We start from the raw sequence: 17,354 nt of genomic DNA, 5'->3' as shown, positions 1-17,354 counted from the left end.
CCCTAGGACCAGGTAAGGGGAGGTGCCTAAATTAAGAGGATTGCACCTTGAGCCCTAGGAATTGAGTAAAGGCAGGTGCCCTAGAGTGTGTAACAGAGAATTTTGTGCAGGTAACACCCCAACCAGCTGACAGCCCGAACCGGGGCCAAGCAAGAGGTGTCACGGCCGACCAGCCAGGGGTGCAAACGTGTCCCATGGGATGTCCCAGTCCCTAGTATTCCCCCTGGTAATGGTAGAGGGTTTCTCCCACCAACCCCCCACCACGTCTAGCCAGGACCATATAGTCCCTCTGCCCTTGAACTGCCCCCTTCCCCTACACGTAATCCTAGAGGGGTAATGTCCATTAGGGTCCCACCCTCTCACCAGCTTGTTTTAAGCCAAAAAAAGATCCTGAGATAGGAAACGTACTTCTAAAAATACATACGGAGATACAATTTGATTTTATGTTTATAAATAAACAAGGGTCCCAAAAAAACCCCACCAAATCAGAACCGACACCCCCTAGAGGCCCATGTCTCATTCCCCATCCCCTGAGCCAGCCAGTCCCCTGCCCTGGGGCTGGATCGGAGCTGGCACTCTCTAGTGGGGAAAAGGCCCCGTGTCCCATTCTCTTCCCCACTGAGCCAGCCAGTCCCCTGCCCTGGGGCCAGGTGGGAGCTGGTGCCCCACAGAGGGGAAAGATCCCGTATCCCATTCCCCACCCCCTGAGCCAGCCAGTGCCTCGGGAGTAGATAGTTTCGAGGGGGTCGTTCCTCTTCCTCCCCGTTTTCGAATCAGTCTTGGCACCTCTCTTACGAACAGAGTCTCCTAAAACCTGCCCCAGGCCTCTCCTTACCACCCCTGGCTGGGATCAGGCTCCAAGCCACTGGCCCCTGCTTGTGGCCATCCCCGGGGTCACCTCCTGCTTGGGCCCCCTTTCTCCATGTGGCTCCCAGCTTCTGCAGTCCCCCACGGGGTGGGGCGGCTCTGGAGACTGGAGGTCACACTGGGGGTTTCAGTCTTCTGTGCTGAGGGCTCCTTCGGGGGACCCTGGGGGGCTGCAGGTTTCTGGTCTGGAGGGGAAGAGATGAGATGGAAATGCAGGAAATTCCCACTGCTGCCCTGCCTTCAAATTCTCCCCTCTCCCCGTTGATCCTGATATTCCCCCCTACATGGCTAACCCCCCACCCAGCCAACCCCAGACCCTCCCCCACCCCCAGATCCCCTCCCAGGTTGATCCCAGATTCCCCTCCTCAAAGTCCCCCACAGTCCAATCCCACCTTCTCCCCAAACCAGTCCCAGTCCCCACCCCGCCAATCCATACCCCTCTCAGAACAACCCCAGCTCCTCCCCCACTCAATCCCTTCCTGGCTGAGCCCAGCTTCCCCTCCACCCAAAACAAACTCCCCATGGACAGATCCCAGCCCCTTCCTCCACACCAATCCTAGCTCTGACCAACCCCCCGCAGCTCCTCCTCCCTCCAACCCCCCCCCACAACAGATGCGAGCTTCACCCCCCCCAACAAATCCTGGCTCCCCCACAATCCATACTCTTCTCTGACCAATCCCTCCCAATCCCCCCCAGATCAATCCAGCCCCTCCCCCACACACACAGAGCAACCCCCAACCCCCCTCCCCAATCCTCCCTGCTGAGCCCTGCCTCCAGATGCCCCATTCCTCACCTCCAGCCCCACAGCACCCTCATTAACCCTTTGGATGCTGCCCCCTCTCACCAGCTTGGGGCTGGTTCTCCAGCAGGGCCTCAGGCTGCTCCGCCCACAGCTTGTACGCAGGGTTGCTTGGGAAGCGCTTAGTCTGGCCGCAGCAGAGACACCGTACAACTGACCAGCGCCGGCCGCGGCACCCTGGGGGGAGGGGGAGGGAGAGGAGCAGGGAGTCAGGGACCAGGCACAGACAGGCATGCATGGGGAGAGGCTGTGCCACCTGACCCCACTGTCCTCTCAGGGTCCCGACTCCCAGCTCCCCCCTGCTCTAACCACTAGACCCCACTCCCCTCCCAGAGCTGGGGATAGAACCCAGGAATCTAGGCTCCTAGCCACCCAGAGCAGTACTGATCCCTCCCCACTAGGGGGCAGCACTCACTTCTCTGGCGCACCGTGGAGCTGATGCCAGGGACCAGGAGGGAGGAGCAGGATTTACAGATAGTTCTCTTCACTGACGGGTCCCTGGGGGGGAAAACACAGACAGTGGCTGGGCCTGAGGAGATGGGCCTCTAGAGGGGAAAGGCCACATGGCCATGGCCCCACCCCCTAGGGCCAGATGGGAGCCAGCGCCCCCTAGAAGGGAAAGGCCTCATGTCTCAGTTCCCGCCCCCTGGGGCCAGATGGGAGCCAGCGCCCCCTAGATGGGAAAGACCCCATGTCTCAGTCCCCGCCCCCTGGGGCCAGATGGGAGCCAGCGCCCCCTAGATGGGAAAGGCCTCATGTCTCAGTTCCCGCCCCCTGGGGCCAGATGGGAGCCAGCGCCCCCTAGAAGGGAAAGGCCTCATGTCTCAGTTCCCGCCCCCTGGGGCCAGATGGCGCCGGCGCCCCCTAGAGGGGAAAGGCCCTGTGTCCCGACACTCACTGTCTCAGGACGAGCCTGCGGCTGATGCTGCGCTGCGTGTGGCAGTAGAATCGCGCCAGCTCCTGGTTCTCGGGGTTCTGGCCAAGGACACAGTGAGCCGCCTGCGGGGTGGGCAGGGGGAAAAGAGATGCAGAGTGAGGGGAACAGCCCCACATCGCCCCCTGCTCCATGTCACCCCCAATCCCTCCTTCCCCGAGCCCCATGTCACTCTCCCCTCCCCTCTGATCTCCCCCCAGTCCCACATCATCCTACTGATCCCCCCTCCCCCAGCCCCATGTCGTTACACCCAGCCCCACTGATCTCCCCTCCCCCAGTCTCACTGTTCCCCCAACCCCATCTCCCCCACCAGTCTTCCCTCCCCCCAATTCCCCCCTCCCCCAGTCCCATATCACTTGCCCCAGCTCCACGTGACCTCCTTGCCCTACCAATCCCCCCTCCCTCCCAGGTGCCCCAATCTCATCTTCCTCCAATCCCCACCCCACCCCCCCCAACACAAGACACCCTAACCCTCTTTGCCCATGCTCTGTTCAGGAATCCTGGGGGGAGCCCCAGAAATCCCACCTCCCCAGGCCCCACAGGGACCCCCAGCCCTGGGGCTAGGGGGAATTGCTCCCAGGGTCTCTCTTAGACAGTGGCTCTCAAACTTTTGTACTGGTGACCCCTTTCACATAACAAGCCTCTGAGTGTGATCCCCCTTATAAGTGAAAACCACTTTTAGATGTATTTAACACCATTAGAAATGCTGGATGCAAAGCGGGGTTTGAGGTGGAGGCCGACAGCTTGTGACTCCCTATGTAATAACCTTGTGAGCCCCTGAGGGGTCCTAACCCCCAATTTGAGTACCCCTGCACTTCGGGGTGTAACCCCCATTCCTGCTGGGATCCCAGCACTAGGGGGCCCCACCCTCACCTGGTAGAGGAAGCTGAGCCTTTGAAAAGCCTCTTTATCCTTCACCTGGGCCGACATCGCTGTGGGGGGCGGGTCTGGAATGAGGGAAAATACTTGAGTGAGGGGCAGCCAGTCCCTAAGGGGCTGTTAGCTGCCCCTCTCCCAGCTGGCTCCATGCTGCCCCCAGCAATTACCCCGGGTGGGGGCGTTTTCACAATCCATCCCCCACCCCATTTCTAATGACTCCCCACCACACACACACACACACAGCTGGGATGTCCCCAAAAAACAGGGGGCTCCCAGGCTTTGTTATTCTTCCAGGAGGGACAACAGCCACCCCATACCAGAATGGAGCCCTGCTGCCCCCTTGCCCCCCACCCTTGTAGGGTTACACCTGCTCCCCATAGATCACCCCCAATAGAACATCCCCCACCTCCTCGTTAAACCCCCACTTCCTCCAAAATCCTCCATCTCCAGCCCTTATGTACCCCTCCCAGCCCCTTCCCCAGACCCCTATCGCTTCCCCTGCCAGCCCCTCCCCAGATCTCCCTCCCCTGCAAATCCCCAGCCCCCCTCCTCCCCGGCAGCCCCTTATTGCTTCCCCTGCCAGCCCCCCCCCCCCCCAGATCCCCCCTTCCCCTTCCCGGCTGTATCCTGCCAGCCCCTTTTATTCCCCACCTCCCGTTTGCCCCAGACCTCAGTCACATGGACACACCAGCAGCTGCAGCCTCTTCCTACCCAGCCCAGCCCCCCCAACTGACGCAGCAGCAGCAACAAAGGCCTCTGGGAAATGTAGTTCTCCAGCCTGCCTGGCTCTGCCGCACAGCATGGGGCTGGGGGGCAGACACCCGTTCCTCCAGGATCTGCCCCCTCGGGTCCCCCCTCCTCCCCCAGCCGAGACTCAGCACAGCCCTGGCCAGCTGCTGGCCATTCCCCCTCCCTCCAGCAGGGGGCGCTCTGCGCTGGCAGTCAGTGCTGACCCCAAGGGGGCGCTGTGTCGCAGGGAGTGGGGCAAGAGCTCAATAGGGGGCGCCTTTACTCTGCCTAATTTCAGATAATACTGTATGTGGCTGGTTCCTTCTTTTGCGAGGTTGGATTAACTGCATTGTACTGGCTTGCTCCCAGCTGAGGCAAACATGTATTGCCATCCCTGGAATTCATCCTGGGGGTGTCGTCGGATTTAGGAGGCTTCCCCCGTCCCTTCTTGTCCTAAATTGTCATGGTTCAGTGTTTAGTGGTAGTTAAATAGCTGCTGCCTTCCACCCCAGAGGTGGCTGCATCTCAGAACTGGCGGGGAAGATAAAAAGATCCTGGGCATCTGCCTTGACTTGCTGATTTAAAAAAAAAAAAAAATGGATGGAAATGTATGAGCGCTTTGGATGTGGCCGTTGGGCCAGAGGCGACGGAAGGTCCCTAAAAGTGGGGCAGCCATGGGCACCCGACCCGTGGCCCCAACCTGACGCTGCCTCTTCGGCCTGAGGCTCATCCCGCCAGTCACTCGCACTTAGGGCCAGTAATTCCAGCGCCCCTGCTTTGGGCTACTGCCAGGGCAGCCATGTGCCCAAAGCTCAGGCACTCCCAATGGAGCATTTCGAACAAAACAAGGGGCGGGGGCGGTCAGTCACAGGTGACCAGTTTACCCAAGGGGAAAGGGGGTGCAATGCTGCCCAAGCAGAGCCCCAGCAATCGGTCCTTGCTTCCATCTCTGGAGCAGACACTTCAGCAAAGCCAGCCCTGATCTCAGCTGGTGCAGGGACTGTCCCTGTGTGTCTGTGCAACACCCAGCACAACAGGGCCCTGATCTCAGGTGAGGCAGGGACTGCCTCTCCCTGCAGGTCTGTGCAGCGCCTGGCACAATGGGGTCCTGATCTCAGCTGTGGCCTCTACATGTTGCCCTAATACATCTAATACTAAGCCCTTGTGATGATTTGCTGGACGTGTCAAAGCCGCATAATAAACACGACAATCAGGCTGAAGTTCAACAGTTGCCCCAGGGCAGGCTGGGAGGATGCCCTGAGGCGATCGGAAGAAACGCCTGGAAAAATTAACAGCTAAACGGATCCAGTGCGTGGGCTGTAATACTGAGTTATCCTTTGCTCTCTACTTCCATGAGCAGTATGGGTGAGACTATTGTGACAGGGAGTTCCACAGGAAAATGGGGAGCACGATGCTTTTGCAGCCAACCAAAGTTTGAAGACTAAAAGGACCAAGTCTTTGTGATAGATAGAAATGATCCAAAATGAACAGGCCCGAGCAAAGACCACTGCTCTAAGCCAGGGCAGCAAGGACCAGGCTGGGATATTCAGCTGCGTAGACCCATGGATCTGATCAGGGAAGGCGGGATAACAGGCTAGGTGGGCCCACGGGTCTTATCGGAGGAGGCAGGAGACTAGGCTAGATGAGCCCATTGGTGTGATGCAGCAGGGAGGTGGAGATCCAAGGATAGATGGAGCAATGGCTGGGGAAGGAGACCAGTGTCTCAGGCAATGACGGAGGCAGGGTCTGGAAATAAACATCACCTTTATTCATATACAGAGGCTATAGAGCATTGGAATGAACATGGAGAATGGGAGGGGGCGGAGCTCAGCCAAGGCAGGGGGCGGAGCCTGTAGCCAGGCCCTCCCCCCCTTTTCTCAATCTGTCCAGCAGGGGGAGCCACTAACACTCATCCTCCCCCAGCAAAGCAAACAAGTTCCGGCTTGAGAATTTCCCCTTCAGCACCCTCCTGGGTGGGGCTTGGGCTGGGGTGCTGCTCCCTCCCCCACTGGAGGCAGCTGGCTCTTCCTCCTCCTCCTCCTCCTCCTCATCGGCATCACGGTCCTTCTCCTCATCCTCCTCCTCCCCAGAGCTGGAGATCTCCTCTTCCTCCTCCTCCTCTTCCTCTGAACTGCGCCGGCTGTGCTTGCGGTGAGCCTCCTGCAGGGCGGCGATCTCTGCTGTCTCGGGATGGTGCTCCCACATGGCTGCAGGGACAGACGGACAGTCAGGGGTGAGCTGTAAGGGACACCACCATGCTCTAACCACTAGACCCCACTCCTCTCCCGGAGCCAGGACTAGAACGCAGGGGTCCTGACTCCCAGCCCCCCCGGCTCTAACCCATGAGACCCCCACTCCCCTCCCATAGAACCCAGGTGTCCTGGCACCCAGACTCTCCACTGTAACCACTAGACCGCATAATCATCTGCAAAAAAAATTTTGATTTTTCAACCTAATTCAATAGAAAGAAAAAAAAAGCGAACTATCAGAATTTCCTGCATAATGGTAATTCTGATTTTCACTCATCTCTTAGATTTTCTATATGCGCACACACACACTGACCGTTAACACGCGAGTACCTGAACTGTAACATATTTATACAGCACACTTTTGTGGCGAGAACGAAGAAAGCAGTCACTGTTAACTACTGATTATCATCCGTAAACTTATTTTGAATTCAAAGCAGCAGAGACTCGTTAGCAATGAGTAACTATTGATGGGCCATCAGCAACTTTATGAACTGATCCTAAAATACTCCTTGGGGAAAATCATTGCTCGCTAACTTCATCAACGGATTCTCATGCCAACATTCTCTCACCTGACCTCCTGCATAACACAGGGCTGGTCTACAGTACGGGGGGAAATCGATCTTAGATACGCAACTTCAGCTACGTGAATAACGTAGCTGAAGTCGAATATCTAAGATCGGATTACTCACCCGTCCTCACTGCGCGGGATCGATGTCCACTGCTCCCCCTGTTGATTCCGCAACTCCGTTGGGATTGGTGGAGTTCCGGAATCGATATAAGCGCGCTCGGGGATCGATATATCGCATCTAGATGAGACACGATATATCGATCTCCGAGCAATCGATTTTAACCCGCCGATACGGTGGGTAGTCTAGACGTAGCCACAGGCCCTGCTTTAAGCCGTGTGAACCAGAGCAGCCCTTTTAAAACATCCAAGGTTGATTTAAAAGCTGCCCGTGACCCACCACAGCTCTTGGTAAATTGGCCCCCTGCCCCTCGCTGTTCAAAACGTACGCCTTTCCACCCTGAATCTGTCTGGCATCAACTTCCAGCCATTGGATCTTGCTCTAAAATAGCAACAGCATCAATAATCGCCACGGTGGAGAAGGAAGGATTTTAGAATTATGAATAAGTTGGATATCAGGATAAACGAGCCTTAAAAACTCAGCCTTTCGCTCAGGGGCTGAGATTAAAATTCTGTCATAGAGGATGGTGCTGAGTCACTGGGGTGAAATCCCAGCCATTCCTGCCTTTGACTGAGGGGGGACAAGCGGGGTAGAAAAATCACTAGCCCAACACGACTTGCCACTGGCTACTCCCCCTCCCGTGGCCATTACAGGCAACCTTCCATTGGATCGCCCAGACTCCCAGAGGGATGCTGGGTAAATACCCACGATGCCCTGGGAGGGCAGTCCCCTCTCCAGCCCAGTACCTTTCTGAGTGGAGTAGCCGGGAGGCCGCATACAGAGGCAGAGGCGCCCATCCACCGCCAGCCGCAGGATGCTGTTGGCAGCTCGGTACACGTCGTTACGAGCCACTTTGGCTGTCTTGTAACCCCGCTTCTCGGCCCAGGCTGGGGAAAGAGGGCGAGATGGGGTTAGCAGGGACCACAGCGCCCCTTAGTGCCGCCTTGGTGCCAGCACAGACTGCCAGGGGAGAACGCCCCCTACTAAGCCCCTGCCCAGCTCCCTGCAGCATGGCGCCCCCTAGCGCTCAGACCCCATTCACCTTCACAGATGTCCCAGGCGCACCACCTGGTCTCGGGCTTGCCCTCCTCGGTATTGGGGTGGCGCAGCTTAAGCAGGGCTTGGATGGGGATGCGGCTGGCCAGGTATCCCACGGCGTTGTAGGGCTCCTGGATCTGGGCGATGGGGTAGATGCCAGACAGGATCTGCAAGGAGAGACAGGAAGCAGCGCTCAGCTAGGGCAGGGAGACTAGGTGTAATGCCAGCATTCGCCAGCATGGGGAAGGTGTCTCACTGCCGCCATGACCAGGGATTTGGCATAAGTTATCCCAATATTACACGGGGGAAATTTATGTACAGGGAGGGGAAGAGAATGGAACTCAGGAGTCCTGGCTCCCAGCCCCTCTCCTCTAACCATGAGATCCCACTCCCCTCCCAGAGCTGGGGATAGAATCCTGGGGTCCTGACTCCAAGTCCCCACCCCCGCTCCAACCACTAGACTCTCCCCCTCAAGCTGGCTATGGGGCGGTACCTGTAGCTCCCTGTGCACCAGGGAGGGGAAGATGAGGCCGGGGCAGTCGCACAGGCGCACGGTGGGCGTCAGGAAGTAGGTCTGGAAGTACTTGGTGTGGCCGGGCGTCCGGGACACGCTCACCACTTTGTGCCCCACCAGCCCGTTCATCAGCGATGATTTGCCCACATTGGGGAACCCTAGGGGAGGGGGCGGGGTCATAATGTGGACGGAGCCCCCCAAGCTCCCACCCAGAAAAAGCCACCCCCCCAAGGTCCTCCCCAATTCCGATCCAGCCCCCATCCCCTCTTTTGTCCCCAAACCACCAGCCACCCCCACTGCACGTCCCCTTCACCCCACCCGCCTGCAAGACATCCTGTGTCTCCCCTTCGTGCACTGCCCCCCAGCCAAGCACCCCTCTCCACATCCTGCACCACCCCTTCCCTCAAACCCCCTTCCACAGCAGCCACCCCCTCATTTTCCCACCTGCCCGGACACTGTCCCCCTCAGATGCCTCTTTAAAAACCCCATGGAGATCCCTTGTCCTCCACCCAGACACCCCTCCCCCTGCACCCTTTATCCAACTCCTCCAGCTACCGCCCCCCCAATCCTCAGCAGTCCAAAGGGGCCCCAAGCCACAGATCAGGAGTATGAAGCCTTCCCCCTTCCAGTGGGGGCGCTCTCACCCACACAGCCCACGGTCAGAATGCCGTCCTTGTAGAGCTCCTGGGAAGGAACCCCGACATCCATGGCCACGTCAGTCTGGTGTTCCACTAGCACAGCCGTCCCTTCGTTGTCCTCCTCCTCGTCTGAATCCTCGGCGGGCAGGTGGGCGCTGGCCGCGTCCCGCTCAATTTTCTCCTTCCAGCTGCTCAGGTCCACTGGGGAGGGCAAAAGGGTCAAAGAGAGTCCAACCAATGACTCCGTAGCAGGGCTGGGCAAGTGTGCAGGAAGCTAAGCAGGGTCTGCTCTGCTCAATGCGTGGATGGGAGATGGCTCTGGGGGCGCCGTGCTGCAGGGGGCAGGCTCTCCCCTAGCAGTCATTGCTGACCCCCATGTGGCACCAGTAGAAGCTGTGGAGCAGGGTAGGGGATAAGACAGTTCTGAGCCTAAGGGGATGTTATAAATGGTCCAACCAATTCCAGGACTCATGGAGAGAACCCTGGTGTGCTGGCCAAATTCCAAGTCAAAGCCTTCCTTTTCTGTCTGCCTAAAATACCCCATGCAGTCCCCCTCACATAGGGGGGTCACCATCCCTTCCCAAGCTCCAGTGCTGTGCGGCTGTTCCCCAGCTGCCCTACCCCAGAGGTGGCTGCATCTCAGCACCGGGTGAGCGATCCTTACAACCCAGAAAGACCTTCGGGACCCCGTGGGGGCGAACGGCACCCTGTATCAGAGCAATGGATTGGGGACCCCCCCCCTCCCCTAGACTGAATGGGAAGCTGTGGAGCCCTCACCTTTCCCTGCAGTGATGGTCTCGCAAGCGTGGAGCAGCTGCTCTGGTCCCATGGCCGTGCTCCTGCCCTTCCTCCGCTTCCGCCGCTTCTTAAACACTGACGCACGAACAGGGAGAAGCCAGAGGTGAGACTAGGGGCCAGGACTCCTGGGTTCTATCCCTGGCTGGGGGAGGGGAGTGGGGGTCTAGTGGTTAGAGCGGGGGGCTGGGAGGCAGGACCTCTGTCTTCTATATCCAGCTCTACGAGGGGAGTGAGGTACAGAAATGGGGGGTGGAAGTCAGAACTCCTGGGTTCTATCCCCCATTCCCAGCTCAGTACTAAAGTTTTCCAGTGTCACATCCCAATATCAAGGCACTAATTCATCTGTAGCCAGATCAGAGCCAGCGCCCCCTACAGGGGGAAGGCCCAGAGTCATATTCCCCAAAATCTGAGCCAGCCAGACTCCCCGGCCCTGTAGCTGAATCAGACCTGGCGCCCCCAGGTGGGGAACGGCCCCGGGTCCCATCCCCTGAGCCATCCAGTCCCCTGCCCTGGGGCTGAATCAGACCTGGCATCCTCTAGTGGGGAAAGGCCCCGGGTCCCATCCCCTGAGCCATCCAGTCCTCCGCCCTGGGGCTGGATCAGATCTGGCACCCCCTAGTGGGGAAAGGCCCCAGGTCCCATCACCTGAGGCAGCCACTCCCCGGCCCTGGGGCCGGATCGGAGCCAGCATCCCTGAGCAGAGGCGTTACCTGTGCTGGGATCCTGGCTTTGCTGGGGGTAGGAGGTGAAGCAGACGACGTGCACCTGGGGGAAGTGGGTCTGGAAGTAATGCTTCCAGGCCACCACCAGCGCCGGCGGCGCCAGGTCAATCTTGTTCAGCACCAGGATCAGGTTCTTCCTCATCTCTTTGGTCACAAAGTCATACAGTGCAGGGGAGAAGTTAATGACCTGAGGGGGGAGACGGGGACGGCTGAGCCAAGGGAGTCGGCTCCAGTGGGTTAGAGAGGCGGGGCTGGGAGTCAGGACTCCTGGGTTCTATCCTCAGCTCTGGTAGGGCAGTGGTGTGTAGTGGGTTAGAGCCAGGGGGGGTGAGAGAGGAGATGGGAACCACGACTCCTGGGTTCTATCCCCAGCTCTGGGAGGGGAGTGGTGTGTAATGGGTTAGAGCCAGGGGGGCAGGAGAGGAGATGGGAACCCGGACTCCTGGGTTCTGTGCCCAGCTCTGGGAGGGGAGTGGGGTCTAGCGGTTAGAGCAGAGGGTGGAGGGAGCCAGGACTCCTGAGTTTTGCCCCCTGCTCTGGGGCAGGGGGGCCAGGACTGGGAGTCAGGATGTCTGGATTCTGTCCCCAGCTCTGGAAGGGGAGTGGTGTGCAGTGGGTTAGATCGGGGGGGGGGTGGGGGAAGCCAGGACTCCTGGGTTCTGTGCCCAGCTCTGGGAGGTTGTAGTGGTCATCAGTGGTCACCGCCCCACCCATGCTGCCCCCTTCAATCTGGTTACTTTCAGGAGCTGGGATGGCAGCAGCTTCAAGCCAGGACACCAGCAGTTAGGAGAGGGAAACAGAGATCACGCAGGGGCTTCATAGACTTGGGGAAGGGAGCGGTATCCTGGTGTGATACCCTGTAACGCTGGGAAGCAGGAAGGGACCCAATGACCCACAGGGTCATGTCCAGCTGCCAAGAGAGAAGGGAGACTTTAGGGCTCCCCCCACAATTTGTAAGGGCCCCGCAAGAGCCCCTGGGGCAATCACTCCAATCTCCTGTGTGGGCCGCCGTGGGACAGGGCTCCTGAACTACACCCATGGCAGGACCCTGGAGGACAGGAGTGAGGCTCTCCAACTCCCCCACTCCCCATAAGCTGTCCCTGCCCCATTGCCCAGGGATCGTAGGCAGGGGAGGGGCCTTTACCGGATGACGGACGTCTGTGATCAGCAGGATGATGTCTGACATCTCCAGCACCCGCCACAGCTGACGCCAGGTCTGCAAGGCAAGCGGAGAGGGGAAAGCCCCTGAGCCAGTCAGTCCCCTTATCCTGGGGCTGGAGCAGAGCTGGGGCCCCCTAGAGGGGAAAGGTCCCATGTCCCATTTCCCGCCTCCCTGAGCCAGCCAGTCCCTGGCCCTGGCCCTAGGGCTGGATCGGCGCCAGCATCCCCCAGAGGGGAAAGGCCCCATGTCCCCTGCTCACCTCCAGGTTATGCTCGAAGTAGCTGAGCTGGCTGGGCTGGTAGGTGCTGTAGATTCCCTCCAGATAGTCCCGGAAACACTTCTCCTCCCGCACCAGCAGCTGCTCCTTGCTCATCTGGTAGCTCCAGGAGGGGCGCTTGGGGAAATCCAGCACTGGGGCAGGGGGGAGAAAGAGAAGTGGTCAGTACGGAGGGATCTCAATCTGGAGAAGCTGTGAAAGGGCCATCCAGAAACCTGAGCGGAAGGGAGCCGTTCCCCGGGACCTGGGATTCCATAACCCACCAATACATGGTCGTCAGCCAATGTTCCCCACCCCCGTCACAACCCGCTGTGCCCACAAGTCAGCCAGATCCAAGTTCCTCAGAAAGCAAGCAGCGGGGGGTGGGGGGGTGGGGGTGGGGGGTGTGCAGCCTGGGGAACTCCCCACCACAGGATGTTTGCACAGACGGAGCCAGGAGAAAAATTCAGGACGGTCCTGGCCCCTCCAGGCGACGGACCCTCCCCACTGCAGCCCCTTGCTCACCGGAGCCGGATCTATAGACATCCTGTATGTCCAGCTCCTTCTCGCTCTCCGGGACGGGCTCCAGAATCTTCTCCTGAGCCACTTTCTTGCGCCGCTCCAGCTCCTCCCGGCTCTCGCGCTCAATGTGAAGCCGGTACCTGGCAGCAGGGAGAAGTTACAGAGCATCAGGCCAGCTGGGAGACCCGGGGGCAGATATCCTAGTCGTCCCAACTCTCCTCCCCAACAGGGGCTCCCAGCGCTGCCAAGATGCCAATCAGGTCTCCCACCTGCATCCGGACCCAAGCCAACCCTGCTTAGCTTCAGATCTGATGAGAGGTGTCTTAGGCCAGTTGGTCTCACTGGCTTGATCTAATGCTAGCCAGGGGAGAATGGCACATGGAGACATTCCTCTCTAGGAGGCGCCGGCTCCCATCTGATTCCAGTGTAGGGGGACTGGCAGGCTCAGGGGAGAATGAGACATGGGGCCTTTCCCCTCTAGGGAGTACCGGCTCCGATCTGATCATTCCTGTCTGAGTGTAACGCATTGTGGGGTCTCAGCCCAGCCCCCACCCCACAACCCAGCACTGACCAGGCCCTACGCTGGCAGCCTCATCAGGGAAACTGAGGGCTGAACCGGCCACAGAGCCCCAGCTCCCCCCTGCCCCCTAGGGGCAGATCCCCGCAGGGGCAGGGTTGAGGCCCATGAGCAGGGGCGCTATGTGTGTTGAGGGGTGCTCTCCCTGACTCAGCAGGGAGACCCCTGATGCAGCCCCCTCTTCCCAGCTGATCTGCCATGGTTGGACTTATTGCATAGGGCCCTCGGTGGGCCACGTAGGCTGAACCTCCTTCGGTACAGCGGGATCTGGGCCTTGAACACCAGGATAAGAAAAAAGGCCAAGGTAAACCGCTCTCCCCCTCCACTATAACCCCCCATCCAGCAGCAAGGCTAGACCTGCCCAGGAGGGGGCAGACCTCAGAGCCAACCCTGGAGTGCCAGGTTGCCCCAAATTCATCCCGCTGCAGCTAACAACAGGGGTAACAGAGCAAGGAGGTGGGGGGAAGCCAGGACTCCTGGGTTCTATTTCCAGCTCTGGGAGGGGAATGGGGTCTAAGGGAGCAGGATCTAGTGGTTAGAGCAAAGGAGCTGGGAATCAGGACCCTTGGGTTCTACACTTGATTCTGCCACATACGCTCTGCATGACCCAGCTCTGTGCCTCAGTTTCCCCCCAATCACCGCCCCTCATTACCTATTCGGGTCATAGCTGCGATCCCCCAGCCTGCGGACTGCTGGCTGTTGATTGAGTTTCCGGACCTGCAGGGACAGGGACTCGCTGTCCGACGTGTCTGTGTGGTCCTCCCGCCGCTCATGGCTGCCACTCCGGCTGTTGGAGCTCGACCTCACGCCATCAGGCAGACCTGGAGCACAGAGAGGGCAGAGTCAGGGACCTTTCTCCACTAGGAGGTGCTGACTGCAAGCAGGCCCAAAGCAGCGTAATGCACCTCCACAGATCAAGACCCCAAGGTCAGACTCAGCTCTGAAATGCAGCCCTGCAGGGCCCGTGACGCTGCGTCAGGGCTGCTCAGAGTCAGGGACGCTTGCAGCGTGTCGAGTGTCTGTGGCAAAAGAGGTGGGGGCTGGATCCAGTCTCCCTCCCACCAGAGACTCCATCCCCCTCAGAGTCTGCAGAGGGGATGGCATCATTCCTCATGAAATGGGAGGAGAGTCTAGTGGGTTAGAGCAGGGTGGGGGCTGGGAGCCCGGACTCCTGGGTTCTGCCTCAGCTCTGCCACAGCGTGACTCTGGGCAGGCACTGGAGTTAAGCAAAGGATCGCTGCAGGCAGGAATTTCTGAGGCACCCCGAGCGGATGTCAGCAGCACAGCAAGGGTCACTCAGGAGCTGAACGAAGGTGGGGTGAGGAGATTAATGTGGCCAGGGTGGGGCCCCTTATCGGCCGCTCCCAATCTGTTTGTGAGGCAGGGCTCAGAGCTGAGGAACGCTGACTCGCAGCCTGCCTCAGCGTCAACAGTCAGGACTCCCTAGCGCAGGGCAACACCATCCACCATTCACCCACCCTGGGTCAGAGGCAAGCACAGGGCCTGGCACAGTGTGGGGAGCCCCCTATACTGCTCCCTACAGCACAGCGCCCCCTAGCACTGCACCCGACACTCCAGTGGCAACAGCGGCTGGCAATACCTTAGAATCATAGAATACCAGGGTTGGAAGGGACCTCAGGAGGTCATCTAGTCCAACTCCCTGCTCAAAGCAGGACCAATCCCCCAAGCAGATTCTTGCCCTAGATCCCAAAATAGTCCCCTCAAGGGCTGAACTCATAACCCTGGGTTTAGCAGGCCAATGGTCAAACCACTGAGCTATCCCTCTCCCACCACAGCTGCCCTTCTGAACAGATGGCCTGGCCACACTGACCCGTGGCCCCCCTTGTGAAGACCTTGGAGGGTGCCAGGGCTGGCACTGCATGCCAGGGGCAGGCTCTTTGGCAAAGTGCAGATGAGAGAGTCCTGCACATTGTGCTCTCGACTGGCTGCCAGCTGAATTCTGGGTAACTGGACTTTAACACAGCTCCTTTTTGCCTGGGAACTGCTTTGGTTTATTGTCTAGGTGCTCGAAGTCCAATGGTGCCTCTCAGTTTGGGGATATAGGAACTTTCCCCTCTAGGGATGCCAGCTCTGATCCAGCCCCAGTTGATACCACTTTAACATAGCCTGTTCTCTATTTTATAGCTCTCACGGAGCTTTTTGCCTAGCAATTTCCCTTGTTTAATGCCTCCAGTGCTTTAAGAACAGGCACCAGGCTGCATGCGCACTCTCTCTCCAGGGGGCTGAGCTTGGGAGGGAGCAGTGGGGGAGAATGGGACATGCCCAGAGCAGGGCTTGCAGCTCCAGGACTGGCTACCCCCAGATGTCAAGCTGAACTGGGGGCTTGCTAGATTGGTGCCTGATTGCCACAGCACAGCACTGGGGGAGAGCACCCAATTGTTTTGCTCGGAGAAAGGGCCTTTGTGCCCAGGGAGGTTGTCCAAATTTCAACCGGGCGCTGGGATACTCCAAGGTCTCTCACCTGCCTAACTCCCCCACATTAAATCCCCCACCGCTGCCATGCTCCAGGGGCCCCAGACATTTTCAAGTGCCAGGACTGGGTCAGCCCCCAGATGTTGAGGTGGGAAGGAAAGGTCAGTGCCCAGATATTTTGGGATGAGAAGGAGGGTCCCCCAATACTGGGGTCAGGAGACATATTTTTTGTAAGGAAAATTTTCACTCCCCAGCTGTTGGCAACGGGGGGGCGGGGGGGGGAGAGAATGGGTCAGTCTCCAAATACTGGGAAGGGGTTTGGTGCCCAGATGTTAGTGGAGGCAGGGGAGGGGGTTGGTGCCCAGATGTTAGTTGGGGGAGAGGGAAGGTCAATGCCCAGATGTTGGTGGTGGTGGGGGAGGGGGTTGGTGTTCAGATGCTTGTGGAGGGAGGGAGAAGGTCAGTGCCCAGATGTGGGGAGGGGGGGAGGTCGGTGCCCAGATGTGGCGGGGAGGGTGGAGGAGGGGTCGGTGTCCAGATGTTGGCGGGGGGAGGGAGAAGGTCAGTGCCCAGATGTGGGGGGTGGGTGGAGGAGGGGTCGGTGTCCAGATGTTGGCGGGGGGGGGTCGGTGCCCAGATGTTGGTGGCCGTGGCCCCCTCCTCACCCCGTTTCCGCTCCCTCTTGTCCTGCAGCTGCTGCTTCTTCTGCTTAGCGCTAAACGGCCTCTTGCGGGGCATGTCCCGGCCCGGCCGCCGTCCCGCAGCACCGGGAGGGAAGCGGGAAGAACCACTCTGCAGGCCCGAGGGGGAGAGGCGTGGAGCAAACCACTGCGACTGGAAGAAACCACTGAGAACCCAGGCGGGAGAAATCTGGGAGAAACCATGGCGGAGGGAGGAATAAACCACTGAGACGGGGGGGAGAGGAATAGTGGATAAACCACTGAGGAAGGGGGGAATAAACCACTTGGAGCGTGGGACAGAATAAACCACCGAGAGCCGTGGTTGTGGGGGAACAACCCACTCGGCAACTGGGAGAAACCACTGAAGGGGGGAGAAGAAACCATATAGATCCCAATAGAGCGGGGAGGCAGAATAAACCATTAAAAGATATGGGGAGGCAGAATGAGAAGCAAGAGGAACTATGAAGAACAGACTAGTCTGGGATAAACCATTTAGCTGGGGGGATATAAGAGTGGCAGGAGGCTGGGCTAAACCATGCAGCTCTGGGGGCAGTGAGACTGGGTTGTACCATTAGAGGAGAAACTCTGGGCTCTACCATTTTTGTTAAAGGTGGGTTCAGTGGGCTGAATTATTTACAGGGCAGAGATGTGGCTGAACCATTCTGTTGCTGGGGGTGGGGATGCTAGGATTGGGTTGAACCATTTTGAAATGGGGGGAGTTAACCCATCCCATCCCTTCCCATTTAGGCTCAGGAGGAGGAAACATGGAGACAATGATAAATCTTTCAGTCTAGGTGTATGGGAGCATCTGGGCTGAACTACTCAAGCTAAGAGAACAGGAGAGAGAGTGGACTAGAGATGGAACCCAGAA

The 17,354-nt window shown here is 58.7% G+C and overlaps 2 protein-coding genes across 3 annotated transcripts; both read right to left on the bottom strand.

Annotated features, from left to right (window-relative positions):
• Positions 1–429: 429 nt before the first annotated feature.
• Positions 430–4,344, bottom strand: RPP21 (ribonuclease P/MRP subunit p21). 2 transcript variants are annotated; one of them, XM_050919559.1, is made up of 6 exons: positions 4,149–4,344; positions 3,474–3,547; positions 2,565–2,665; positions 2,082–2,164; positions 1,712–1,843; positions 430–1,052 (listed from the first exon to the last, which is right to left on the bottom strand). In XM_050919559.1, the coding sequence occupies exons 2-6, from the start codon at positions 3,528–3,530 to the stop codon at positions 895–897; spliced, it is 531 nt and encodes a 176-aa protein (XP_050775516.1). In that variant the 5' UTR covers positions 3,531–3,547; positions 4,149–4,344; the 3' UTR covers positions 430–894. The 2 variants fall into 2 exon arrangements, with proteins under 2 accessions (XP_050775516.1, XP_050775517.1); XM_050919560.1 differs by having other exon boundaries at positions 4,168–4,344.
• A 1,609-nt stretch (positions 4,345–5,953) lies between these two features.
• On the bottom strand, positions 5,954–16,697 carry GNL1 (G protein nucleolar 1 (putative)). Its single transcript, XM_050919504.1, has 12 exons — positions 16,469–16,697; positions 14,023–14,191; positions 12,797–12,933; positions 12,275–12,426; positions 11,998–12,069; positions 10,842–11,040; positions 10,111–10,206; positions 9,340–9,534; positions 8,675–8,853; positions 8,186–8,348; positions 7,890–8,030; positions 5,954–6,415 (listed from the first exon to the last, which is right to left on the bottom strand). Exons 1-12 carry the CDS (start codon positions 16,539–16,541, stop codon positions 6,111–6,113), a joined length of 1,881 nt encoding a protein of 626 aa, XP_050775461.1. The 5' UTR covers positions 16,542–16,697; the 3' UTR covers positions 5,954–6,110.
• Between the last annotated feature and the right edge of the window lie 657 nt (positions 16,698–17,354).

The sequence above is a fragment of the Gopherus flavomarginatus genome, chromosome 12 (assembly GCF_025201925.1).
Source record: "Gopherus flavomarginatus isolate rGopFla2 chromosome 12, rGopFla2.mat.asm, whole genome shotgun sequence".
Lineage (NCBI taxonomy): Eukaryota > Metazoa > Chordata > Testudines > Testudinidae > Gopherus > Gopherus flavomarginatus.
This window is presented reverse-complemented; position numbering and strand designations above follow the sequence as displayed.